Raw genomic sequence first — 26553 nt, forward strand, 5'->3', positions numbered from 1 at the left:
TTTGGACAAATATATTCTACCTCCCCAACATTATTTCCAATATGAACAAATCAAGCTCTCCATTATGGCCAATCTAAAAGACGTTACCTTTAAGGTCTCCCAAAACGAGTTGGATGTCATTTTGTTATCTCCAATGGCTACCCCCTCAATATCCGTTCTTTATTCCGTAATGAGGTCTAATCTCCTAGGGGTGCACCCGGACATTTTTTTCAAATATTGGAGACAACAGTTGGAGGATGTGGAGATTCTCGATAAGATTAGGACAGGTTGGAATTTATTAAGAAAACACATAAATGAAGCATAGAGAGAAACTCAGTATAAAATTATGCATGGGGCAATTTATGCCTTTAACATACCTAAAAAAGATCCACTATCAAATAGGTAACCGCTTGTCCTAAATGCCACCTTCCATATCCCGACCTTATACACGGCCTTTGGTCATGCCCTGCGTCAGTATCATATTGGGGACAGGTATCAGATATGATTAACACCATCTGGGGTCCACGATATACCCTCTCTCCTTATCTAGCCTTGATGCACTTCTGGAGCAACACAGAAAACCCTGGGGGAAATATGGGAGGCCCACCCAAATTGCTTCACATCCTGCTTATACTGGCAAAAAAAGTTACTTAAATATTGGCTAGACCCTAACACTCCCCCCATTGAAGAATTAACAGCTCAAATGAAACATTTTATGGCAGTGGAGCAACAGGACGCCCTTAGTAATAAGGAAACGCACGCTGGCAAATTTCTTCCGAAATGGAAGCAGTTTATTGTGAATTGTTACTCATTAAATGAAAAAAGGAAAATGGTGGAACCCTTCACTTCCACAGCGTGGTACATTTTGGAGGATCTTAAAAATAGCATAGGACCACTACGCTTAAGTTAAGGAAGGGGAATAAAGAGTAGGATGGAGGAATCATTAGGTAAGGGTTTATAGTAGGAGTATAGATGGACTATTTTACCAAGATGGCTTCAATAAATTACAATATCAACTGGATTGTATATGTCAGATAAATTGATGTAAGTTACAAAGTTATTGGGTTCTTAATGTTTGTATTGTTTTGTATTACAAATCAATCCTGTGAGAAATATCATTATATACCTGGTCTGTGTACGGGTATCTGATTATCATTTTAATCTGGTATATTATGTTTTATGAAATTACTAATAAAAATTATATATAAAAAAAAAAACAACTCACCAAATACTCAACATGCGCTTGTGACCTTAGGGTCTTTCTTTGAACCCAACTACAACAGAAATGGTGGCACTAAAGGAACATTCCATGCAAAAGGAATACTCTATGTAAGGCTCCATCTACAACAAAAAGTATTACACATAACCTAATATCTGGACATCTATGATGATTTCTTTGCCTGTGTGGATTGGAGGATTGTTACCAACATCTGGTGAGAATTTCATGTCAATAGCACCTTTATAAATACATTTACTTAGAAAATTAGCGACATGTTCACTACTTATTTCACCCACTGTATCCACAATGTTTCTGTGTGGGGGAGAAGTTGAGTAGCACTTGCAAAATTCCTCAAATGTTTTATAACTTACCCAATAACCACCAGTCAGCCTATAGCATTTCTTGTTACAGATCACTTTACCACTCGTTCAGGCGCAGAAGCTTTTCACTTGCGCTCATTTAGAATACAAGTAAAAAAAATAGACAACAGATGGTCTACGGCATTATGAAGTTTGTTATTCGGCTCTGGTCCTTACGGATACCATCCACTGTATCCCCCTTAGGCTGAATAAGACAGTGCAAAGTGGGATGGAAACAAGCATAATACATGATCAGGGATAAAATACCAAGTCCCAAAGTCACAACTGTAGCAATACTGAGCACTGCAAATATAAAAGTACATGCAAACGCAGGTCTGAGGAAGAAGCACAAGGTGAGGATCGCTGTTGTGCTCAAACATCGCACAGAATAATAAACAGATATGGGAATTCTTGTTTTTGATCCTTTTACATTGAAAAAAGTAAAAATGAGAATGATTCCAACCACTGCCCTATACAGAATTTCCATTCCTTTAGTTTTGCAGAAATCCGTGTCTTGCTTCCAAGCCCAACAAAAGCCGGCGATGCCTAACAACATCACCAGACCGGCAAAAATATAAATATTACAAGTTAGAAGGAAGACTACGCTGACGATCCAGGAGGTCAAAGTAAAAAACTTGTAGAACGTGTAGGAGAGCAAAGGAAGTCCCACACTTATTCCCTTCTGTCCTGGTAGAGATTTTCGTAATGACATCTGGTAATCCACAGTAGACCAGGAAATACTGAAGATAGAAACCATGATGGAGATATCTAAAAATGAAAGAGAAATATGAGAACATGAGCGACCATGGGGAAGACCTTTCTTAAATTGAAAAGGGACATCTCATGAGACACAACCCCTGTCAAAATGTGGTCACTGTGGCAATCTGCTGATCTCTCTGAAACAATGTTGCATTATGTAGCAGCCATTAATATGATTGGCCATCCATGTAATACAAAGTGTAACGTTTAACACATGGGACATATTGGGGGGGGGGGTTGATTCATTAAACACATTGTAAAACTGTTTCAAATTTTTCAATTCTTTTCACAACTCATATTTGAGCAATTTTTTTCAACTTTTGGCATTTCTATACCAATTCATGTGACTTTTTGGAAAGTGGGTGGAACTTAGCTGGGAGGGGATGTGGTCATACACACTGCTGGCAAATTAAGAATTTACAAAAGTGGGGAAAATTACCACAGATAAGTAATCCAGTCCCTAACTATATTTCTTATGGTGGTACACAGCAACAAATCCATTAACAGGAGAACAATTCGTAAAGGGAATCTGTCAGCAGGATTTTACTCACCAAACTATTTATATGCACATGTAGTTCCTTCAAAGACAAGTTCATCAATACCTTTACATGGCCAGTCCTTTACTCCGTTACTGAGAAATTTAGTGTTTCAATTGATATGAAAATGAGGCTTAAGACCTATTTGTAGATCTGAAGCCTCTGTCACTCCAGCTCTATTCCTATTACTTCCTCCAGCTTGAGTGACGACTTCTTTTGTCTGTAGTCACTCAGCAAAAAGCACGGCGGTGGAGTCGGTAAGTCAAATCTCTGACTCCGGCTCCTCAATTTCCATGACACCGACTCCAACTCCGACTCCCTCATACATGGCTCATGTTTAAGTGATAAATTTACTGTAGCACAGATTCATCTCAGCTAAAAGTCCAGACCCTTAGATCAGGAATAGGACAGACATTTATAGGACATTTCATAACTTTCCCAAATTCTTATGAAAAAATATTCCCCACAAACTGCATTGAACTACTGTACCCAATGTATTATTTATTTTAGGAGTCGGAGTTGGTCCATTTTATACCGTCACCGACTCCACGACTCCGACTCCACAGCCCTGACATAAAGGCTGTCAGTCAAGCAGGAGTGGGTGGTGCTGGATGGGGAAAAGAGCTGGAGTGACACAGGCTTTAGATCTACAAATAGTTCTTCAGACACATATTTGCATATCAATTCAAATGCTGATTTGAAACAGACTGACCATATAAAGGTATTGCTGGACTTGTCTTTCAAAGAGCTACATGAACATATAAAGGGTTTGGGGGAGAAATTCTGCCGACAGATTCCCTTTAATGAATTTGGCACATCTTACTCCAGAACACTCTTCATCAAGACTGTCTTTCAAAATGCCAGTTTTAAAGAATCAGGGCCGTAATGGGAGATTTATCTTTCATGATATGCAGCATATTTATTAGGTGTTTAGATGCTTTCTGCAGCAAGTTGATAAAGTGGTGTAGTCTAGAATGCAACATCATGTGACAAAACTTGGGCTCAAAGTTTTGGCACCGAATACGCCAACTAATGGTGTAAAGTTAAACTAGACTATCTAAAGATGCACCAGATGTATCAAACAGCAGGAATCACTAGGATAAATCTGGCGCATTTTAAGACTGTCAAGTCTAAGTTTGCACTAAGAATTATACAGCATGGACCAACTCTATGGGTAACAGACGTGAATGTATGGCATCCGACAAGAGACAACCTCCGCGCCGCAAACCAATTTTCATTTTTGCAATTTCAGTTTCTTCCTCCCTTTCTTCCAAGAGCCGTAACTATTATTGCTTTATATCTACATAGCCGTATGAACACTTGTTTGAATTGCAGTTTAGAATTTCACCATTTACTTTACCATATAATGTATTTGAAAATGAGAAAAAATTAAAGTGCAGTGAAATAAAACTCAATTCCACCATTGTTTTTTTAGTTGCAAGTTGCAACGTAATTTTTCCAGCCAATCTGATTACGATGATGCCAAACCTGCCTAACTATTTTTTCATTTAAGTGGTGAAAAAAAAATCAGAAAATTGTAAAAAAAAAAAATTTTCTGAGACTCAGAATTTTAAAACTTTTACATTTTCCATTTAATAAGCCAATAAACAATAAAAAATGTGGTGCCATAGCCTTTAAGTGATGTGTCCTTAGTCCTTAGATAATACATGTTCTTCAAAAAGGCAGCGAAAATCAATGACAGAGAATTCACCACAAAGAAAAAAAAAACTGCCTCAACTTACACTGAAATATAGTAATCTGCCCATGCTCCATGAGTATGTAGAGCTGAAGAATGAACTGAGGCGTACTTTCCAAATATGTTTTAAAGCATCTCAGCATGCTCAAGTCTGTCATGTCGAAGACTGCTTTCTTCTTGGTATTCTCACGATCCTGTCTTTGGTCATATGTCGCTCGATATCCATGTTTTACTGCATACCAGTATCTAGAGGTGAATACAGGATATACATGGATGCAGTGGCAGAAAATAATAAAACATCTTAGAAATCCTATAAAATGAACACGGGGTTATAATCAAATAAACATAGAGGAAGATGATCATGTAATCGTCCCTGAGGTTGCAATATTTTCATTTTTACTATGTATTTCCTGGGCCATGTTTAACAGGTAAAGATGATCTTCAGCGAAGTTGGCTGGAAAATCCATCCCATGATGTTGGCTAAAGTCAACAGACAATACACGCTTCATATTAAAGGGAATCAAATCCGATTCATGAGCACTGGCTGGCTAATAGTATCTCTCCACTGTACAGTGCACCATGTACTGTAACCCATCTACCTGTACTATATGTACTGTTCTGTCCTATCCCTTTACTACGTGTACTACACAGCAAACTACATGTACTGCACTGTGGTCTACCTTTACTTTATGTACTATACTACATGTATTGTAGTTTACATGTACTATATGTACTGCACTGCCCCCTACGATACTACATGTACTGTATTGTGGTTTACTTGCACTATATGTCCTGTACTGCCCCTATCTGTACTATTTGAACTGTCCCTTACTACACTGCAAACTTTACCTGTTCTACATGTACTGTACTGTGGTCTACCTTTAGTTTATGTCCTCATCTGCCCTCTACCTATACTGTATGTACTGTACTGCCCTATTCCTTTACATGTACTACACTGTAAACTACCTGTAATATACTGTGGTTTACCTGTACTATATGTAATGCCCTACTCTCTACCTGTATTACATGTACTGTACTGTACTTTACTTGTACTGAATGTACTGTTCTTCTCTCCACCTGTACTATATGTACTGTACTGCTCTCTACATACATACATCGACCCTAACATTAAAACTACTGAAAGATGACGTGAAAAACATTGATTACCTCAATATAACAGCATCTATCAATGGGTAGGTGAGATATATAAGGCAGCAAGTAAACAGTCCGTTGTTGATGTTGATGTGTTGCAAGCAGGAAAAATGGAGAAGTATAAGGATGTAAGGGACTTTGACAAATGCTACATTGTGAAATTGTGATACCTAAGCAACTGCGGAAATTACCTGACGAGGGCATCAGAACTGGACCATTGAGCAATGTAAGATGGGGAAGAAATGCAAACAGGACAGTAAAAATAATAATCTGTCAGAGGCAGTGTGATGTTCAGTACAGATTCCTGCGATCCATGTGGATGTTACTTGACATGTAGCACTTACTTAAAGGGAACCTGTCACATTCCAAAATGCTGTTAATCTGCAGTTTAATAGCGTTCCAAAGCTGCTGAGCCGCTGCACTGAAAGCCCCACTGCCAGGAGGAAATGGACTGTCCATGTCTCTATGACTGAAAGACGGAGGCGGCTGGGAAGAATAAAGTTAATTTCTTCTCAGTAGCCGAGCTTTCTATACAGTGGCTGGGCAGCTTTGGAACGATGTTTTTTTTACAGTTCCTCCACTCATATTCTATAAAGATGAGATAGTCAGTGCAGTTTTATGATCTTTATAAGCCTTGTAATTCCGTGTGACAGAAACTGCTCCTCACTGCTCCCCCCTCCTGTCTGTGGCATTACATCACACACCAGTGTGCCGCTCTCCGCTGTGAGGAACAGCCAGTTTCCTGATATTAGCAGGGGACGTGACTTGCTCCAGGCTTTTCCTAGCTGCTTGTTAGGGATTGTGGTTCTGTGCTCCACCCTGGAAATGGATCTGGTCCGGTGCTACGCTACTCCAATCGCAGGCGCCACCATTGTCCTGACCCTGGAAGCGGCGCTACTATGCGTGCAGGGAAACCGTCCCAATCTTATGGAGCATCACGTTCTGGTATTGTAGGATGTGTGAGGATTCGGGACGCCGTGTCTCTCACTGATTTCTCTAGTTGCCAGGCATCGCAGGACGCTGCTGTGTCTGGCACTAGGCAGTGGTGGGATTGTGTCCATTCTACTGTGCAAGCTAGCAGGAAGTGGCTGTCTGGGGATAATTGGGAGGTAATCAACACCTGATCATTAGACAGGCTATTTAGCTCTGCTCCCTGCTCAGTCATTTGCTGTTTATTGCAGTTCCCTATGTGCTTGGTGGTGAGTAGTGCTAGCAGTAGTGTTGCTATCTTTTCAGGGGTTTTCTCATTTTCTCTTCTGGTGTCACTTCCTGCGGTTCTTTCAGAGGTACTCACCTGTTCCTTGACTAGGCATCAGCCACGTCACCAGGCGACAGCGGGCCTGGGAAGGGTTTTGCCAAAGTCCCCCTTCCCCCTGTGAGCTTGGTAAAGAGTATTCCCGGCCCTCAAGGGCTCACCTAGCTGGGCAGCTTGCGCCAAATGCGTCTGTGCCTTTGCTGGTTTGGTGCCAGTCTTGCTGGGTCTCTCTGCGTAGTGCATAACACTGCCCGCCCCCTGATATCTGTCTGCATTCAGTCCGATAATAGGGGGCATGACATGCTCCAATCTGTTCCTAGCTGCCAGCCCCGATATCTGTCTCTATTTAGTCCAAGAACAGGGGGGAGCTCCCTTCTAATAGCAATCATGTCAACAAGAAGATGCAAATACACACTGTAATCCTCTGCTGTACAACCTATGACAGTGCATAATGTATCCTGCCATGTGTCATACAGTCATATGGGGTAGATAGATTTATAGATATGGTATAGATAGGTTTTCTATAAGCCCATGTATGCTTGGTGCACAGTGTAAGGACCACAGCAATGGGACCTGGGGGGTTTACACCATGTCTGACAGATGCTGCAGCAGACACTGCTTTCCTCAGGCTGAGGAGACACATGATAATCCAGAGTGATAAAGTTACAGGGGTCAGGTCTCTACTAAATTGATATGGGGGATGGGGGATTGACCATGGTAGTACTGTGTAAACCAATGCAGTGCTCTGCCTCTGCTCCCTGCCGGACACATGGCAGTATACATTATGCACTGTCATTGGTTGTACAGCAGAGTATCACAGTGTGTATTTGCAATCTTCTTGTTGACAGGATGCTACAAGAAGGGAGCATGCCCCCTGTTCTTGGACTGAATAAAGACAGATAGCAGTGGGCGGGCAGCTAGGAACAGCCAGGATCAGGTCAAGCCCCGTGCTATTGTCAGGAAACTGGTTGTTCCTTGCAGGGGGGAGCTGTACACTGGTGTGTGATGTAATGACCCAGACAGGAGGGGGGGGGAGCAGTGAGGAGCAGCTTCTGTCACATGGAATTACAAGGGTTAGAAAGATCATATAACTGTACTGACCATCGCATCTTTATTGTGTATGAGGGCAGGAACAGTACAAAAAATGTTTTATCTCCCCGGAGTGCCCCTTTAACCCCATATGTGCAAGTTAATAGTGTTTTGGGACGTAACACAATCCCGAATGTTTTGCCACACTGAAAACAGTGTTCAGAAATGCTTGGAGGAATGTGATAACGAGCTGAAGGTGCTGACTTGACATCCAAATTCCTCAGATCGCAAAAAAATTCTGATATTCGTAGCTTTTATATTTTTCCATCGGTGGACCTGCTCATTTTTTGTGAATCGAGCAGATATTTTTACATTTATCAGTTCATGGTACATTCTGTATGTTTAATTGCTTTCAATTGCACTCTTGTGGAAATTCCAGTGTCAATGTTGAAGCCTCTTAAATGCCATAAAAGGTTAAACTGATGCGAATGGAGCTAATTCCAATGATATCAGTAAGTGTCGGATGCCGGCTATGTAACAGAGGTGGCACCTGTGCTGCATGCAGTGCGCTCCTGAGACTGTTCCATACAAAGAGAGTGCACGGCAAAAGTGCATGTATGGCAGCGTTCAGTTAGGGGTTAAAGAGAACATATTACCAGCTGATGGATTTTGTTTTTTTTTTCCTTTTCGTTTTTAACTAATTATCATGAGATCTTGTGAGTTAGAATGTTAAAAGGTTTCTCTGCCACCACTCACTTCCACACTGATGATGTTGCGACAACTGGCACCAACCAAATCACGTTTATGGCTGGCAGGTATTGTGCATTTTTTCTACTCTAACACAAAGGAAAAGTGCATGATACCTACCAGCCATCCAGGGGCGGACATACCATTGGTGCAACCTGTGCAGCTGCACTGGGGCCCAAGAGGTAAAGGGGCCACTACCACCTCCAAATCAGTAAGAAACTCTTGTCATAGACACACAGGGGCCCATTTACTGTTCTTGTACAGGGGCCCCCTTCAGATGGTGTCTGCCACTGTGGCCGTCCTCGCCTCCTGGCAGGCACCTGTTGACGCGACATCATCATCGCTGCTCACCAGCCAATGACGGATATTGTTCATAATGCAATGATGCATTATTGGAACTAAAGCATAATTATTCAAATCACAGCAATAACTCACACAATCTCTACGATCTCGCCAATCTGCATTATAGGTGCACTTAGTCAAATTACTTTCTCCTATATTTTTTCATTCTGTATATAGAATTATTTGTATTTAGTGCGGCTAATTCCAAATTAAAAATCAAGAATAATCATCGGGTGAGAAGTCCTAAGTCTTACACTTGGGAGGATAGACTTCCAATGATTGGACTTGATGCTTGATCGAAATAATATCTGGCCAAGTCTACAGCTGGATTTCTTTGTCATGAATGGAGTAATTTAAAAGTTCAACTCGTCCCACAGAAAAACAAGCCCTGATATGTCTATGAGGACAGAAAAATAAAAAAGTTTTGGCTCTGGGAAGAAGGGGAGGAAAAAACGGAAAAGCAAAAAAAAACGTAAATTGGCCATGCCGTGAAGGGGTTAACGTGTACCATCAAATGTACACCTTCATGGAATGGCAGTGGACTCCTTCAGCAGAATAACGCTCCCTGCCACACTCCAAAATTAATACAAGAATGGTTATAGAACATGGTGTACTAGAAAATGGGGAAAAATTCAAAGTGGGAGAAATTGTGAAAAAGAATCGCAATGCTGACATCGTTTTTTGGGAACTGCTTTTATGGTGTACATTATGTGGTAAACATTACCTCACAATATGAGTCTCCTCATCAGTGCAATTACGGCGATACTGGTGATGTCCAGTTTTTTTTATTATTTTAATGGTGAAAAAAAATCCGAAGTTTGCAAAAAAAAAAAAATATCACCATTTTCCAAAATCCGTAACATTTTCATTTTTCACTAAGAAATAAAGTAGCACTCTGTAGCGTTATAGCTTGCAAATATGAAATCTGAATTGGATTGCTGGGATTCACATTAGACAGGTTCCCAGCAACGAAAGTCGCCTTACCATGGCTGCCGGGTATACATGAATCGGCCAATTTATGCGCTAAGAGTTCTCATTTATTTCTAGTTTCTAGAGCAGTAATGTAATTCAAATTTCAGATATTTCATGTTTGCATACCATAGCGCTACAGAGTGCTACTTTATTTGTTTGTTACAGTGGATACGGAAAGTATTCAGACCCCTTTTAATTTTTCACTCTTTGATTCATTGCAGCCATTTGGTAAATTCTAAAAAGTTATTTTTTTTTCTCATTAATGTACACTCTGCACCCCATCTTGACTGAAAAAAAAACCCAGAAATGTAGAAATTTTTGCAAATTTATTAAAAAAGAAAAACTGAAATATCACATGGTCATAAGTATTCAGACCCTTTGCTCAGTATTGAGTAGAAGCACCCTTTTGAGCTAGTACAGCCATGAGTCTTCTTGGGAATGATGCAGCAAGTTTTTCACACCTGGATTTGGGGATCCTCTGCCATTCTTCCTTGCAGATCCTCTCCAGTTCCGTCAGGTTGGATGGTGAACGCTCGTGGACAGCCATTTTCAAGTCTCTCCAGCGATGCTCAATTGTCTTTAGGTCAGGGCTATGACTGGGACAGTGAAGAATGGTCACAGAGTTGTTCTGAAGCCACGCCTTTGTTATTTTAGCTGTGTACTTAGGGTCACTGTCTTGTTGGAAGGTGAACCTTCAGACAAGTCTGAGGTCCAGAGCACTCTGGAAGAGGTTTTCATCCAGGATATCTCTGTACTTGGCCGCATTCATGTTTCCTTCAATTGCAACCAGTCATCCTGTCCCTGCAGCTGAAAAACACCCCCATAGCATGATGCTGCCACCACCATGTTTCACTGTTGGGATTTTATTGGGCAGGTGATGAGCAGTGCCTGGTTTTCTCCACACATACCGCTTAGAATTATCACCAAAAAGTTCTATCTTCGTCTCATCAGACCAGAGAATCTTATTTCTCATAGTCTAGGAGCCCTTCATGTGTTTTTGAGCAAACTCTATGCGGGCTTTCATATGTCTTGCACGGAGGAGAGACTTCCATTGGGCCACTCTGCCATAAAGGCCCGACTGGTGGAGGGCTGCAGTGATAGTTGACTTTGTGGAAGTTTCTCCCATCTCCCTACTGCATCTCTTTAGCTCAGCCACAGTGATCTTGGGGTTCTTCTTTACCTCTCTCACCAAGGCTCTTCTCCCACGATTGCTCAGTTTGGCTGGACGGCCAGGTCTAGGAAGACTTCTGGTGGTCCCAAACTTCTTCCATTTAAGGATTATGGAGGCCACTGTGCTCTTAGGAATCTTGAGTAATGCAGAAATTATTTTGTAACCTTCGTCAGATCTATGCCTTGCCACAATTTTGTCTCTGAGCTCCTTGGGCAGTTCCTTTGAGCTCATGATTCTCATTTGGTCTGACATGCACTGTGAGCTGTGAGGTCTTACATAGAGAGGTGTGTGCCTTTCCAAATCAAGTCCTATCAGTTTAATTAAACACAGCTGGACTCCAATGAAGGAGTAGAACCATCTCAAGGAGGATTACAAGGAAATGGACAGCATGTGACTTAAAAATGAGTGTGAGCAAAGGGTCTGAATACCATGTGATATTTCAGTTTCTCTTTTTTAATAAATTTGCAAAAATTTATACATTTCTGTTTTTTTTCAGTCAAGATGGGGTGCAGAGTGTACTTTAATGAGAAAAAAAATGAACTTTTTAAAATTTACCAAATGGCTGCAATGAAACAAAGAGTGAAAAATTTAAAGGAGTCTGAATACTTTCCGTACCCACTGTATGTATAGAGATGGCTACTCTTAGTAAGCACCTGTACACACCTGTTTTCTGTTTGGAAGTGACGGTCAGTCTTTTCATATTTGTTTTAATTTTTCAGTTGATGGAGCTGTGTGACGACTTATTTTTTGGGGGGGCGAAACGTTTGTATTGATACCATTTTGGGATAGATAAGACATTTTGATCGCGTGTTACAGCACTTTTTGTGGTTTTGCAGTGACTAAACAAAACATAATTTTGGCGTTCTTGATTTTTTTCATATACGGTGTTTATGTTTATCAATCGAGTTAATTATTTTAATATTTTGATAGATCAGATTTTCTGAATGCGGCAATACCAAATATGTGGGATTTTTGTATTTTTTTTATCTTTATTTTTAATGGGGTAAAAGGGGGGTAATTTGAAGTTTTATGTTTTCTTTCACTGTTTTTATTAGTCCCCTTATCATTGCTGCATATAGTAAAAATCACGGTCTCCTTTGAAGCTCGGCCACAGGCTGGGTTTCAAATTCACTCCATAATGACAAGCACAGATGTCTTCAACAGACCCGATCGGCACCACCCAAAATCACGTCAAGGATGCGCCGATGGGTGCATGGAATGACCCACTCCAAGACGGCACGTGTTAAATGCCGCTATCAGAGTTTGACAGCTTTGCTCCACCCGCGATTGTTAGCGGCTGCCATCAACATTATCCTGCATGACTGATTTGGCTGTAGGTCAATGATTGTCTGGGGAGGCATATCCTTGAAAGGTTGCACAAACCCCCAAGTAATAGACCATGGTAAGGTGTCAGGATGAGATTCTCCTAGCCATTCTCAGACCTTATGCCGATGCAGTTGGTCTTGGGTTTCTTCTGGTGCAGAACAATGCCTGGCCTGTAGGCAATTCCAGGATGACAAATGCTATTGAGTGGTCCACACCTGAATCCAACTGAGACCCTCTGTGACATTACATCTAATCTGTGCATTTGCTACCAAGTAGGGCCATAGGCTGTTCAGAAGCTCAGTGATGTCCTGCTTCAGATTTGGAAGGTCCCCCAGGGCCCCACTCAGCCACAATATGAGTTGTCAAGATGAAATTCATACAAATTGCATCCACCTGTGATTTCAATGTTTTCCTTTTGATTTTTGTGGTGCTATGGAATCCAGCCCTTAATTGGTTAATCAATTTGGTTTGGCTGGACCATTGCCATTTTGTTCTCAATGAATTACACATGTTATATCAGTAAAGATTTTCAGCTTGAATCTTTCTGTCATGCTCGCACTTGGATCGTGGACCCACTGACCGGACTTACCCGGGAGGAGCGTGACTAAGCAACCACCTGTTTTTTTACTAGAGCTCCTGATGGTGTGGTTAGACTTGAACCAAAGGTGGTCGCCAGGTACCACTCCCAGGGCAGTGTCTGGAACCATAGTTGCTGACCCCAAGAGAGGCACGCAGGCTCAGAGCCGGAGTAACCGGCCGAACAGTAACTGGTTAACAGGAGGCCGAGCGGCTGGTTACACAGAACAGATGCTGGATCAGGCACGGACAGTATAGATCCAGGAACACAGGGCGGACTCAGGTGCAAGATCACAGGTGGTGGTTCAGACTGGACAGGTGAGGGTAGCGGTACAGGTGCGGACTAGGCGGATCAGGATCAAGACTAGGTTTAGACAGGATAGTTCAGGAACAGGTACAGAATGGATAGGGCCAGGTTCAGACAGGACTTACAGGAACTGATTTAGGGAGAACTAGGTCACTGGCAGGAGAGGTACAGGGCCGCAGGTATGGACAGACAGGGAACCGAAGGTGCGGACAGACAGGGAACCGCAGGTGTGGACACAGGGTTCAAGAAACAGGTCCTAGTTCAAACTAGACTGGAACAGGGAAAGGTTCAGGATCAGACAGGGGGAATTCAGACTAAGGTTAAAGGTACTTGTTCAGACACAACAGGTTGAGAGGTAGGTACTGATTCAGATATGGTAGGTATAGGAATAGATCCTGGTTCAGACACAAGAAGTTCAGAGTTCAGGCCCAGGCCAAACAGGCCCAGGGAGGGTTCAGACAGAACAAGGTCAGATACAAAGTGCAGGTTCAGAGTTCAGGGATAGGCCAGACAGGCCCAGGCAAAGCAGATTCAGACAGACAAGACCTGACAACGGACTTAGCAGCTTCAAGACAAGCTAGACATGAAAGTCCTAGATGTTGAGCAGGCACCTCCCAATAGGGGAGGGTGCCTTAAATACCAGATGCCTCCCAGGTATTGTCTGGGGACATTTCAGAGATGCGCGCGCTATCCCTTTAAGAAGCAGAAAGCGTGCTCGGGGACTTGAGAGGCGTGCGCAGGCACGGGGACCAGGGAGCTATGACGGATGCCCAGAACAGGAGCGCAGCTGGGATGGTGAGCATGTCAGCGTCCCTGTCGGGGAGAGGATGAGGCATGCAGGGACGCTGGCATTACACTTTTGTTCATCAACTTCCGACTGTTATTTTTTTTAGCACTATATGTATGTTTATTTGTGTATATGCATATAGGTACTGTTCATTAAACAGTTCATGATGTGCAAAGTTTCACTTACCTGAGCAAGGTCCCAGCCAGAAAGAGATGAATAACAAGGATGCATTTCATACTCTCCTCACTGCCCTCAACAAAGTCATCTTTAAACCACGAGTAACTAAAAGCTTGTACAATTAGTGTGGATACAAGAGCAAAAAATATGGTTAAAAGTCCAAAAAGATAAAGTTTTTCTTGAAAGTATTTAAATGAAATCCATAAATCTACTCCAATATCAAACAGGAAGGAGAAGATCCCAATTATGGTCATAATAAAATTCCATTTTGTGAAGCTCATCCTCCTAAGTCCTGGTGGGATTGTGTGTTACATTGTCTTAACGCCACAGTGACTTCTTCACATCACAACAGCAGATATGCCTGAGATTGTTCATGATCTCACAGTCACTTTGTTGCATTAATGTTTATTTTCAGTAATACATATATATATATACTCTTGTTTTATTATGAAAAGTTCTACAATTTGCCGTCTGATAATTCATGATTCTGGCTTAATTAATTTTTTAATTCCATTGATGAACTGATGAACCTGAAATGCAAAGAGAAAAAGTAAAAACTAAATAAGCCTCATTTATCAAGACTGACTGACAAAAAAATGATCTTGTTGCCCTTATAACCAATAGGACATATTTTGTATTTCTTAAAGTGCTCTGGGAAAATAAAAGCTAAGTTCTGATTGGTTGCATAAAGCGAACAAGGACAGTTCATCTATTAGACAATTTTGATAACTTTCTACCATTGCAGGCTGAACAGTCTCAACAATAAGTACTTTGTCCTAAATTTCCATTTCTAAATTCTTTTGAGTTGGGTGACGTGCACCAAAGTCAGGGATATGGGGCTGAAATTCCCATACACAAGGATGGCCGTCTCCATTCATTTGCATGGGAATTCTGTCCACCTCTCTATTGACAGCGCATGTCAGGATTCCATTCTCAAGATGGATGAAGGTTCCACTTCCATTGGTGAGACCCTCATCTTCCGTATATGCAACATACGAGATTGGAACACGCCTTTCTATAATAATGCCTCCATATACATTAGATTCATATATTGGCTGGGGGAACCCAACATTTATGAGGGCCTCCCGTTTTGGATGATCACTTATTCTAAAATGCAGATAAAGAAGTTCTTGCACTTTGGACCCTCATCTATTACATATTGGCTGCAAAGAGTGTTCCTCGTCCCGGAGGACCTGGCATGTTTATAAAGTGCTACACTGTTACCCATTAATATCTAATCTAGCTGTTCATGAAATTTCCCCTGCAGGGGAGTTAACCTCCTAACAGATTTTCCCACAGATAAAGAGGATCACCAGGCTTTTTTGGTCGAGGGTCTAGCTGGGAGGGTTACGGGGGAATGTTTCCCACCAAAGAATATCCCAATACCGACCAAACCACCAGGGCTTTAACCTCACACCATTGTAAATTTACAGCGCAGGGTTAGAGGTCCTACTCCTGCAATCTATCCGGTCCCCATTTGTCAGACACAGCTGCGGACCCTCAGGAGATGATAAAGATGGCTTATCACCACTTCTATCTTTTCCTGGCTACATAGCACTCAGTGAGCGCTTCGTAGTATACAGAAGCAATAGCACTGCTGATGGGGGGTGTAGCGCCGGCGTCCCTGCCCTCTGATAGGCAGGGACGCTGTTCCCCTCACCCCTCTGCTCCGAGCCCGGCGTCCTCCTCCCGCTCTGCTGGCAGCGCGCGCTCCTTCCCGGCCACTGTGCTTAGGGCGCGCGCGCGCTCCCTCCCTCTTAAAGGGGCCGCGCGCGCCGTCCTAAGGAGTCCCCGGCCAATGGCCGGAGGACTTCACCATATATAAGGCACCTCCTCCAAAATGGAGGTGCCCGAGCAATGTTTTTGCACTGTTCATTACTCTGCTTCAGCCCTCAGGTCCCGTTGCCAGTTACCTGCCAGAAACCTGCCAGTTTGCTGTCTGTTTCCTGCCTGACATTCCTCCTACCTGCTTGCTAGCCTGAGGTCCGACGGTCTGCCTTCCTACTCCTGTCAGTCTGTCTATGGACCAGCTTGCCCGCTCACCTGGGAGCGCACATCTGCTACCTGCCTGCTAGCCTACCTGGAGGCTCTGCCGTCACGTGCTGTGACCACCTGCCATTCCAGAGACTCCTGCCCGCTCACCTGGGAGCGCACATCTGCTACCTGCCTGCTAGCCTACCTGGAGGCTCCGCCGTCACGTGCTGTGACCACCTGCCATTCCAGAGACTCCTGCCCGCTCACCTGGGAGCGCTCATCTGCAGCCTGTCTGTTGGCCTACCTGGAGGCTCCGCCGTCACATGCTGTGACCACCCGTTTATCCAGAGACTCTCGCTTGCTCACCTGGGAGCACACATCTACCATTTGCCTGCTAGCCTACCTGGAGGCTCAGCCATCACAGGTCGTACCTACCCTTTACCCAGAGACTGCCCCGGTCACTTGCCGTGACCTCCTGCCCGTTCATCCAGAGACTGCCCCGGTCACTTGCCGTGACCTCCTGCCCGTTCATCCAGAGACTGCCCCGGTCACTTGCCATGACCTCCTGCCCGTTCATCCAGAGACTACCCCGGTCACTTGCCGTGATCTCCAGCCCGCTCACCCAGAGACTGTCCCGGTCACCTGCTGTGACTGCCTGCCCGTCTTCCCTGGTCGCCACCTGCTCCCTTACAAGGACCGCCCCCTTGTATAGTAGCTCAGGTTCCGCCTCCCAGACCCGTTACAGTTTGCTCGGGCCATGGAACCCGGTGGCACCCAAGCTCCCTCACTCTCGGACCTGTGTCATGAACTGTCCCGTCAGAGGTCCCAACAGGAGTCCATCCTGGGTCACCTGCGGAATGTCAATTCTCGCCTGGACACTCTGACTGCTCCACCAGCAACCACCGCCAGTGCCATGACTAGCAATCCGGCAGCTCCGCTGCCCACCAATACTATGGTATCCTACCCCGGACCCCGGCTTTCTGCACCTCCTCGCTTCGGAGGCGACTCCGCTCAGGCTCGGGGCTTTATAAATCAGTGCACCCTGCACTTTGAACTCCTGTCCCACCAGTTTAACTCCGACCGGGCCAAAATTGCCTTCATCATGTCCCATCTCACCGGGGAGGCCCTGGCTTGGCTAAATCCTCTATGGGAGAGAGGAGACCCCCTGGTGTCCGACTTGCCTGCCTTTCTCACGGCTTTCCGGAAAGTTTTCGACGAACCCGGACGGAAGACCTCATCCGCATCATCTCTGCTACGCCTCCGTCAGGGAAGTCTCACCGTGGGCCAATATGCCATACGGTTCCGTACCCTTGCCTCGGAGCTGGCCTGGGATAACGATGCTCTGGTATCTGTCTTCTGGGAGGGTCTGTCCGGCCGTATTAAAGATGAACTCGCCGGTCGAGACATTCCTATCACTCTCGATGACCTAATAACTCTTGCCACCCAGATTGACCTACGGTTCCAGGAGCGTGCCAAAGAAGTCACCCGTGAGAGGAGGTTTCCACGTCTAGCTCCTACTTTTCAGAAACCCGTCACTCCCTCCGTTTCTCCCCAGGTACACTCTCCTGAGCCTATGCAGGTCGACCAGACCAAGATGGTCAAAACCCGTCAGGACTTACGCCGTGCCGAGGGGAGCTGCTTCTACTGTGGCAGTAAGGAGCACCGGATCCGTACCTGCCCGGAGAGGTCGGGAAACGCCTGTGTCTAGGTTCGCTCAGAGAGGTCGACCTAGACAAGAATAAATCCTCTCCATCTCTGCTGCTGTCAGTCTCAATTATCTGCGGGGAGAATCGTTATTTCGAACTAGCCCAACTTGACTCTGGAGCGGCCGGGAATCTTATTTCACAGGCCCTGGTAGAAAAATACCGCATTCCCACCAAACCTCTGGCTATACCATTATCTGTCGCTGCTGTGGATGGGGGCCTCTTACCACGTCCCATCCAACTCATCACCGAATCCATAACTCTGCAGGTGGGAATGCTGCATTCTGAGAGCATCTCTTTTCATGTTCTGCCTGGACTCTCTCACACCCTCTTACTAGGTCTACCTTGGCTCCAGAGACATGCACCCGTGCTTGACTGGCAGACCGGAGAAGTCCTTCGCTGGGGACAGGACTGTCATAAGACTTGTTTGGTTCCTGTTCATCCCGCCCGTCCTTCTCCTACCCCAACTAATCTACCTGGACTTCCGATTCCCTATTGGTCATTTGCTGATGTCTTTAATAAAAAGGAGGCAGAGACATTACCCCCTCATAGACCATACGACTGTCCTATCGACTTGTTACCCGGTACTACGCCTCCCCGTGGGCGTATTTACCCATTGTCCGCTGCTGAGACCCGGTCGATGTCCGAATATATTGAGGAGAATTTGGCCAGGGGATTCATCCGGAAATCTACCTCCCCGGCGGGAGCAGGCTTCTTTTTCGCAAAAAAGAAGGACGGCTCTCTCCGTCCCTGTATAGACTATAGAGGCCTTAACCAGATCACGGTGAAGAATAAGTACCCCCTTCCGCTCATTCCAGAATTATTTGATCGTCTGAGGGGGGCTAGAATCTTCACCAAACTGGACCTCCGTGGGGCGTACAACCTGGTCCGTATCCGTCAAGGGGATGAATGGAAGACTGCATTCAACACCCGGGACGGCCACTATGAATATCTGGTAATGCCCTTTGGTCTCTGTAACGCTCCTGCCTTCTTTCAAGAGTTGGTCAATGACATCTTCCGGGACCTTCTCTACTCCTGCGTAGTGGTGTACCTGGACGACATCTTGGTCTTCTCTCCGGATCTCCAGACTCACCGGAGAGACGTTCGTCAGGTCCTGCTCAGGCTCAGGCAGAATCACCTCTTCGCTAAATATGAGAAGTGCCTCTTTGAGCAGACCTCGCTTCCGTTTTTGGGCTACATTATTTCTCAGACCGGCCTACGAATGGATCCAGAGAAACTGTCTGCCATCGAGAAATGGCCCCGACCGGAGGGGTTGAAGGCCATTCAGCGGTTCCTGGGCTTCGCCAACTACTACCGCCTCTTCATACCGCACTTCTCTTCCCGGACTGCCCCAATTTCCGCGCTCACCCGTAAGGGTACTAATCCCAGAGAGTGGCCGCCCGAAGCAGAGGAGGCCTTTCTTTCCTTAAAACAGGCCTTCTCTTCCGCCCCGGTGCTGCATCGCCCAGATGGCAACAAGCAGTTCTTCCTGGAGGTTGACGCCTCCTCCTCTGGAGCCGGAGCGGTACTTACCCAAAAATCATCTTCCGGGAGAATGGTAACTTGTGGCTTCTTCTCCAAACTCTTCTCCTCTTCTGAGCGCAACTATTCCATAGGAGATCGAGAGTTATTGGCCATCAAGCTGGCATTGGAGGAGTGGCGTTACCTGCTCGAAGGGGCTCTTCACCCGGTAATAATTTACACTGACCACAAGAACTTGGCTTACCTCCAGCATGCCCAGAGACTTAACCCACGCCAAGCTCGGTGGTTCTTGTTTTTTGCTCGCTTTGATTTTATTCTTCATTTTCGCCCGGCTGACAAAAACATCAAGGCGGACGCCTTGTCCCGATCCTTTCTGGTGTCTGATCTCGAGGAAGAACCGAAACACATCATCGATCCCGCCAGAGTAATGCAGGTGGCTCCCGTGAGTCTAAATCGTCTCCCTCCCGGTAAGACGTTCGTATCAGTACCTGATCGGGAGAAGATCCTACACTGGGGTCACTCGTCTAAACTAGCTGGCCACGCCGGTCAGAAAAAGACCCTCCAGCTTATTACCCGGCACTACTGGTGGCCTACCCTGCACAAGGACGTAATAGACTTTGTTTCTGCCTGTGTGTCCTGCGCCCGCAACAAGGTTCCGAGACATCTGCCAGCCGGTCGCCTCCTTCCGCTCCCAGTACCTGCTGCCCCCTGGCAGCATATAGCAATGGACTTTATAACTGATCTCCCCGTCTCTGCCGGTTGTACGGTCATTTGGGTGGTCGCTGACCGCTTTTCCAAGATGGCTCATTTCGTTCCCCTGCCAGGCCTCCCGTCTGCACCCGAGCTGGCTAAAGACTTTATCCACCACATCTTCCGTCTTCATGGACTGCCCCTCCACATAGTGTCGGATCGTGGGGTACAGTTCACCTCACGCTTCTGGAGAGCCACTTGTAAACTGCTAGACGTCACCCTGGACTTCTCCTCCGCTTAACACCCACAGTCTAATGGTCAAGTGGAGCGGATCAATCAGAACCTGACCAGTTACCTCCGGAACTTCGTTAATGCCCACCATTCAGACTGGGTGGATCTCCTGCCATGGGCCGAATTTTCTTATAACAATCACGAGAGCGAATCTTCCTCCAAATCCCCGTTTTTTGTTGTCTTCGGTCAGCATCCTCGTATCCCATTTCCCGTCTCCACCTCGGTGGACAATCCGGCTGCGGAATCTCTTGTTAACAAATTTTCCTCCATATGGGAGAGTACCCGGTCCGCACTCCTTCTGTCATCTGAGCGTATGAAAAGACATGCTGACAAAAAACGTCTGGATCCTCCTCTATTCCGTCCAGGGGATAAGGTCTGGCTCTCGTCCAAGTATGTCCGGCTCAAGATTCCTTCCTATAAGTTAGGGCCTCGGTTCATCGGTCCTCTGGAGGTCATCAGTCAGATCAACCCGGTGGCCTATAAATTGAAACTCCCGGCCAACTTGCGGATCCCTAACTCCTTCCATGTATCTCTCCTCAAACCTGTGGTACTTAACTCTTTTTCCAAGTCTACAGGTACGCCTCCTGCTCCGGTTTCCACTGAAAACGAATTTGAGGTAGAGAACATTCTGGCCACCAAAAGGGTAAGAGGGAAGACCTTTTTTCTAGTAGATTGGAAGGGGTTTGGTCCTGAAGAGAGAACGTGGGAGCCCCGGGAGAACATCCATGCCCCTCTCATCCTAGCTAAATTTCTCTCTGGCCTAAAAAAGGGGGGGCCTAAAAGGGGGGGTACTGTAGCGCCGGCGTCCCTGCCCTCTGCTAGGCAGGGACGCTGTTCCCCTCACCCCTCTGCTCCGAGCCCGGCGTCCTCCTCCCGCTCTGCTGGCAGCGCGCGCTCCTTCCCGGCCACTGTGCTTAGGGCGCGCGCGCGCTCCCTCCCTCCCTCTTAAAGGGGCCGCGCGCGCCGTCTTAAGGAGTCCCCGGCCAATGGCCGGAGTGCCCGAGCAATTTTGTTGCACTGTTCACTACTCTGCTTCAGCCCTCAGGTCCCGTTGCCAGTTACCTGCCAGTTACCTGCCAGAAACCTGCCAGTTTGCTGTCTGTTTCCTGCCTGACATTCCTCCTACCTGCTTGCTAGCCTGAGGTCCGACGGTCTGCCTTCCTACTCCTGTCAGTCTGTCTATGGACCAGCTTGCCCGCTCACCTGGGAGCGCACATCTGCTACCTGCCTGCTAGCCTACCTGGAGGCTCCGCCGTCACGTGCTGTGACCACCTGCCATTCCAGAGACTCCTGCCCGCTCACCAGGGAGCGCACATCTGCTACCTGCCTGCTAGCCTACCTGGAGGCTCCGCCGTCACGTGCTGTGACCACCTGCCATTCCAGAGACTCCTGCCCGCTCACCTGGGAGCGCTCATCTGCTGCCTGTCTGTTGGCCTACCTGGAGGCTCCGCCGTCACGTGCTGTGACCACCTGCCATTCCAGAGACTCCTGCCCGCTCACCTGGGAGCGCTCATCTGCTGCCTGTCTGTTGGCCTACCTGGAGGCTCCGCCGTCACATGCTGTGACCACCCGTTTATCCAGAGACTCTCGCTTGCTCACCTGGGAGCACACATCTACCATTTGCCTGCTAGCCTACCTGGAGGCTCAGCCATCACAGGTCGTACCTACCCTTTACCCAGAGACTGCCCCGGTCACTTGCCGTGACCTCCTGCCCGTTCATCCAGAGACTGCCCCGGTCACTTGCCGTGACCTCCTGCCCGTTCATCCAGAGACTGCCCCGGTCACTTGCCGTGACCTCCTGCCCGTTCATCCAGAGACTACCCCGGTCACTTGCTGTGATCTCCAGCCCGTTCACCCAGAGACTGTCCCGGTCACCTGCTGTGACTGCCTGCCCGTCTTCCCTGGTCGCCACCCGCTCCCTTACAAGGACCGCCCCCTTGTATAGTAGCTCAGAGGTTCCGCCTCCCAGACCCGTTACAGGGGGCCTGGAGATCACAGACCAGATCAACTCTGCCAGTAATTTCTGTTACTGTGGTGATCTGTTTTCACTGTAACTGAGGGTCCGATGAATGCCCCAGTTACAGAGGAAAAAAATTAGCAACAACTAAAAAAATATATGTTCCCTAGAGATCTTTTATGAATTCTTATGGGACAAATTATGTAAAAAATTAATGTGTATAAACCATCTACAATCATTAGTCACAATATGAAAAAAAAAAAAGATTTTTTTTCATATAAAATATACTTTATTATATACATAACACTTTAATTACATTCATATAATCAAACAAAAAGTCTACTTGGAGTGAAACATGAACAGTAAAAAATAAGAGAACCTGTCAGCACAATTTTGAAATGTAAATACAGGGCTGTTATGGCGGTGTAATGCTGATTAATTACATTGATACCTTTCATGGAGAAATACGCTTTTTGTTCTTTTTTTTAATCAAAATGTGAAGTTTTCTTCTAATTAGATTTTGGTGCACAGAGGCTGGACTGTGCACTGGGTCTTCTCCTCCCTGTCTGTGATTCCCCGGCCCCTCTGCTGCCTCCAGTCTGTGATTCCCCGGCCCCTCTGCTGCCTCCAGTCTGTGATTCCCCGACCCCTTTGCTGCCTCCAGTCTGTGATTCCCCGACCCCTTTGCTGCCTCCGGTCTGTGAATGACAAGACGCTGCTGAGATTTCAAACAGAGGAGATCGGTCACTCAGAGACAGGAGGCAGCAGAGGGGCCGGGGAATCACAGACTGGAGGCAGCAAATGGGTCGGGGAATCACAGACTGGAGGCAGCAGAGGGGCCGGGGAATCAAAGGCTGGAGGCAGAAGAGGGGCCGGGGAATCACAGACTGGAGGAAGCAGAGGGGCCGGGGAATCACAGACTGGAGGCAGCAGAGGGGCTGGGGAATCACAAACTGGAGGCAGCAGAGGGGCCGGGGAATCTCAGACTGGAGGCAGCAGAGGGGCTGGGGAATCACAGACTGGAGGCAGCAGAAGGGCCGGGGAATCTCAGACTGGAGGCAGCAGAGGGGCCGGGGAATCACAGACTGGAGGCAGCAGAGGGGCCGGGGAATCACAGACTGGAGGCAGCAGAGGGGCCGGGGAATCACAGACTGGAGGCAGCAGAGGGGCCGGGGAATCAAAGGCTGGAGGCAGAAGAGGGGCCGGGGAATCACAGACTGGAGGAAGCAGAGGGGCCGGGGAATCACAGACTGGAGGCAGCAGAGGGGCTGGGGAATCACAAACTGGAGGCAGCAGAGGGGCCGGGGAATCTCAGACTGGAGGCAGCAGAGGGGCTGGGGAATCACAGACTGGAGGCAGCAGAGGGGCCGGGGAATCTCAGACTGGAGGCAGCAGAGGGGCCGGGGAATCACAGACTGGAGGCAGCAGAGGGGCCGGGAATCACAGACTGGAGGCAGCAGAGGGGCCGGGGAATCACAGACTGGAGGCAGCAGAGGGGCCGGGGAATCACAGACTGGAGGCAGCAGAGGGGCCGGGGAATTACAGACTGGAGGCAGCAGAGGGGCTGGGAATCACAGACAGGGAGGAAAAGACCCAGTGCACAGTCCGGCCCCTGTGCACCAAAATCCTATAAGCATTTTTTCTACATTTACGACGAAAAAAAAATTCTTGATCTACTCTGTAAGTTATATGTACCCAAGAACAGCGCTAAAAATAATACAATTTGTCCCACATAAAACAAAGCAGCCCAGTCAATGAAAAAAATAACAAAAATTATGGCTGCTAAAAAGAGGAGGGGCAAAACAAAAAAATGTCCAGTTATTAAAGGGGTTATCCAGTCTCAGAAGGAAAGTGTGCAGTCACAATATGTGACTGCAGACTGTCAAACTATGACAGTGTGATGCGCACATCTATTTCCTGTGTGGGTTAGAAATCACGTGACCACATGTATGTGATTTGCGCACTTGCAGTCACATGCAGACTAGTCTCATCTTACTTGAGAGAAGCGCAGGAGTCTAGTCGGCACCTGACTGTAAGTATGCAAACCACATACATGTGAAGACTTAATCTCCCACCTCCACGGGTAATACAGGGGAGTCGTGACGGTGTGCACATCATGCAGTGTCATGGTTCGGCAGTCTGCAGTCCATATAGTGAGATTGGACAACCTTTTATTGCCCCCGCAGTGACCAGACCTGAACGGCCCATAATTATTTGTACACTATTTTTAGTAAGAGAAAGTATGTATACTCACCTATTACATCCTGTAATAGGAACTTTTCCCCGATACAATCACAGCAGATAAAAAGCCCCTTATTGCCAGTACTGCGGTTACATGTAATATCTGGGTCTTCATTTACCCAGGACCTCTGCTATTAACCATATCTGTACCGGAGGGTACTGACCTCATATTACAGAAGTGAATCCTATTGTTGAATCAGCATTGACCCTACAAACATTGGAAACAAAGTGTCAAGAAAAGCTCTTACCTCGCAGATAATATACTTGGAAGGAGAAGTGTAGGATGAGATGTCAATGAAGTCCTGAAGAAGTGAGCAGTGACCTGAAGGAGGAAGCAGAGTAGAGAGCACACACTGTAAGAATGAAGGAAGTGCGGTGAGGGCATGGCCAGGGCTGTCATTATGCGTTCTCAGTTACTCAGGTGACAAGTAACGTCAAGGCTGCGCCTCCAGGATCCAGGGAACTGGAAAAGCCAACAGCTCAGATGACTGGGGCCTGCGTGCACGCTGTGAGGGGCGGAGGACTCCCCCATTATGGGGGAGTCCTCCGCCCCATTTATGGATTCAGACTTTGTTTGGGTCACAAGTTCTGTTTCTGCTGACGACTGTATTCAGATTTGCTTCATATGTAAATTAAAGAGGTTTTCCCCAAGAATTAAAACTATCCCTTATTATTAGAGGGTTAAGGCTATGTTCACACTTTTGGTTTTTGATGTGTTTTTTTTTTCTGCATTTTTTAATGCAAATTTTAAGCTGAGTTTTACAGGACCAGCAAAGTTTTCAGACATCTCATGCACACACTTTGTTGTTTTTTTTTTTTCCTGACTTGTCAAAGAGCTGCGTTTTTGCAAAATGCAGCATGTCACTTCTTTCAGCGTTTTTTAACCCATAAAAAGCAATGAGTAAGTGCAAAAATGCAGCAAAATCGGATTTTTGTATGCAGCTTCTTTACTGCCAAGAGAGCAGGTTTTGCCTGCAGAAAAAAAACGCAACGTGTGAACATAGCCTAAGTTTCATTCTTCGAAAAATATGTCTGTGTATGCTGAGCTCCTTTAGGTTATTTTACTGAAAACTTAGGAGTGACTGGCGCCTTAAATGAAAATGCGAGAAATTTTAGCTTTGCTCCCCTGGGCAACACCAATTATAAATGTGTGGAGATCCCACAAAGAGCGTGCAGCTAACATATGTGAGCGTCAGGGAAGAAGACCCGATTACAGAGATAGGAACCAGTGTTAGGCTATGTGCCCACGATGCAGAAATGCTGCTGATTTTTTCCGCTTCTCTCTGGCAGGAAAAATGCATGCGGTTTTTACATGCGTTTTTCCCGCCAGGTAGAAGCGTTTTTGCATGCGGGTTATCAAGCGCTTTTCCAAGCGATTTTAGCATCACTTGGCATCTTTGAGAAGATTACCTGGCAGGTTAATTGTACGACACAGTAAGTGGATTGATGACATAGAAGTGATTCCATTTTCTGCTCCCCTCTGTGGTGACATTCTCTCAATCCTTGTCCTCTCTTAAATGGCTGTATTCTCATGCAGAGAACTAGTCTCTTAAACCGGAGACAAACTAAACTGACTATTGCTCAAGCTGAAACCTCATACTTGCTTATCAGTAGTCCTCTTTAAAGGGAATGTGTCACCCCTCTGGGCGATATCAGACCTCTACTGTGGCCATACAGGTGATAGAAAAGTAAATCTATACTTATCTGTATGGCTCATAGCAGAGGTCTGATTGCAGAGAAATCTGGTTTTATAAAGTATGTTTTCCAGAGGCTTGGCGTCCGGGGGACGCCAAGCAAACCCCTCCTATCTGCTTACTATTCCCCTA

At 46.2% G+C, this 26553-nt stretch overlaps 1 protein-coding gene across 1 annotated transcript; it reads right to left on the reverse strand.

Annotated features, from left to right (window-relative positions):
• Positions 1 to 748: 748 nt before the first annotated feature.
• On the reverse strand, positions 749 to 25232 carry XKR9 (XK related 9). The gene is made up of 4 exons (XM_073676741.1): positions 24976 to 25232; positions 14399 to 14919; positions 4595 to 4794; positions 749 to 2325 (listed from the first exon to the last, which is right to left on the reverse strand). Exons 2-4 carry the CDS (start codon positions 14668 to 14670, stop codon positions 1694 to 1696), a joined length of 1104 nt encoding a protein of 367 aa, XP_073532842.1. The 5' UTR covers positions 14671 to 14919; positions 24976 to 25232; the 3' UTR covers positions 749 to 1693.
• Positions 25233 to 26553: the final 1321 nt, after the last annotated feature.

This window comes from Phyllobates terribilis, unplaced genomic scaffold (assembly GCF_046119375.1).
Source record: "Phyllobates terribilis strain yellow unplaced genomic scaffold, ASM4611937v1 Scaffold_4__5_contigs__length_816908805, whole genome shotgun sequence".
In the NCBI taxonomy this organism is placed as follows: Eukaryota; Metazoa; Chordata; class Amphibia; order Anura; family Dendrobatidae; genus Phyllobates; species Phyllobates terribilis.